General features: G+C 46.7%; 1 protein-coding gene across 1 annotated transcript in view; it reads right to left on the bottom strand.

Moving 5' to 3' along the window:
- Positions 1-241: 241 nt before the first annotated feature.
- Positions 242-1,686, bottom strand: part of myo1g (myosin IG) — a 23,176-nt gene continuing 21,731 nt past the window's right edge. Inside the window, exons 16-17 of the mRNA XM_017307303.1 lie at positions 1,115-1,281; positions 242-567 (exon numbers count right to left, since the gene is read on the bottom strand). Coding sequence (XP_017162792.1) covers positions 303-567; positions 1,115-1,281 — 432 coding nt within the window. The 3' untranslated portion in view covers positions 242-302. The remainder of the gene's footprint in view (positions 568-1,114; positions 1,282-1,686) is intronic.

Here is a 1,686-nt window from a genome sequence, read left to right as displayed (position 1 = left end):
GCGCTTGTAGCATCCCATGATGGCGTAGATGGCGCGCATCCGCCTGCAGCGCAGGCGAGCGAGAGCGCCTCGCCAAACCTGAGGGGCGAGGGAATAAAAAGATTCACCGATGGAAATGTTTTCCTTCCTTTGGATCAGGGCGGAGATGGAGGTAACTGATCTGGATCTTATTCATTTTCCCAATTATTGTTTCAGGGAATTAGGATTCAAAGTGGCAGAAGCAAATATTAATGAGACAGAGTGATGGGAAACGCCTGTAATTGGAGTAAATTAGCTCTGAATCACATGATTAGGCCGTCAGATCAGAACATTGTGGAACAGGAAAGGTTTCGATCTGAAGCTTCATGAAGATGCAGGACCTTCTGCAGGAAGAGCACCAGGATGGGGACCAGGGTGGCTCTCTCCTGCTCCAGGGTGAAGAGCGTCCGCGGCGTCCGGACGAACAGCTTCGTCTGGCCGTACGCCACGTCGCCCTGGAAACCGTGCTGCGTGATGATGGCCTCCACCGCCTCCCGGTCCGTGGCCATCAGGTGGTTCGGCCAGGTGTACTCGCACGTCATTTTATACCTGAACATGTGCAAAACTCAGCATTAATACAACATATCCATTTATTTATCATTTATGAGCCGAAACACAGATAAACTCGTTATTTTGGGTAAAACTGGATAATTTAAAAAACAAAGAATCTGTTCATAACACATCAGATCTGCAAACATTTTGAATAATAAGCATCTGTCGAGTTTTTCCATCCATGTGAAGGATTAGTTTTAATGACAATTGTGTTGTATAGTCCTTGTTTTGTATTTATATATATATATACATATATATATATATATAAATACAAAACAAGGACTATACAACACAACTATATATATACATATATATATATAGTTATTGACTTATTATCCAGCCCTAGTTGTGACCAACATAAAAAAACATTTAACATTTTCACAGTCTGACAGAACTGCAAATTAAAATATAGTAAAAAAGGAAAAAGTGTTGCTACCATCTAAAGCCTGAGGTCATCCAGAGCCGTCTTTTAAAAGTTAAAGCTTCCTCCCAGAGGAAGGAGGAGCCGACGGTCCGATCTCACGCAGCGCTGCAGCCGCCTTACCGCTGCAGGAAGCGAGGGTACTGCTGCCTGTAGGCGAAGCCGGCCCGGCGGACCATCACGTTCTCCAGCAGACCCAGGTACGCCACCTGGTGCTGGCAGCGCGCGTCGTCGAACAGCACCGGAGACTTCATCTCGTTGGGTTTTATGCATCGCACGTAGTACGGCTCCTTAGAAGCGAAACACAAACTGTTAGCGACTCTACGGGTGACCTGTGACGCTTCCCTGAACCGGTTAGGATGAGTCCACTACGGCCTATCCAAAACATGCTCACTACCGTTTCGCACAAAATCATCCCGAGACAATCAGATTTTAGTCTGCTCAGTTCTGCCTCCGTCACTTTAAATCCAAACAAGCTGCTGCAATTATGCAACCGTACAACTTTGAAAAGCAGAAGTGGAGCCTCCTGCACAACCAGCAAGAATTCAGGGAGAGGTTTCTGGGTGGAAAGTCAACAACAAAACTCCAGCAGTCATTGTGCAGCCCACGCAGCGGTGAAACCACCTGACCAAATGTACTGGAGCTCCACTGGGGTTGCTAGGTAGCAAGCAGAACTCCACTGGGGTTGCTAGGTA

The sequence above is a fragment of the Poecilia reticulata genome, linkage group LG11 (genome assembly GCF_000633615.1).
Source record: "Poecilia reticulata strain Guanapo linkage group LG11, Guppy_female_1.0+MT, whole genome shotgun sequence".
NCBI lineage: Eukaryota > Metazoa > Chordata > Actinopteri > Cyprinodontiformes > Poeciliidae > Poecilia > Poecilia reticulata.
This window is presented reverse-complemented; position numbering and strand designations above follow the sequence as displayed.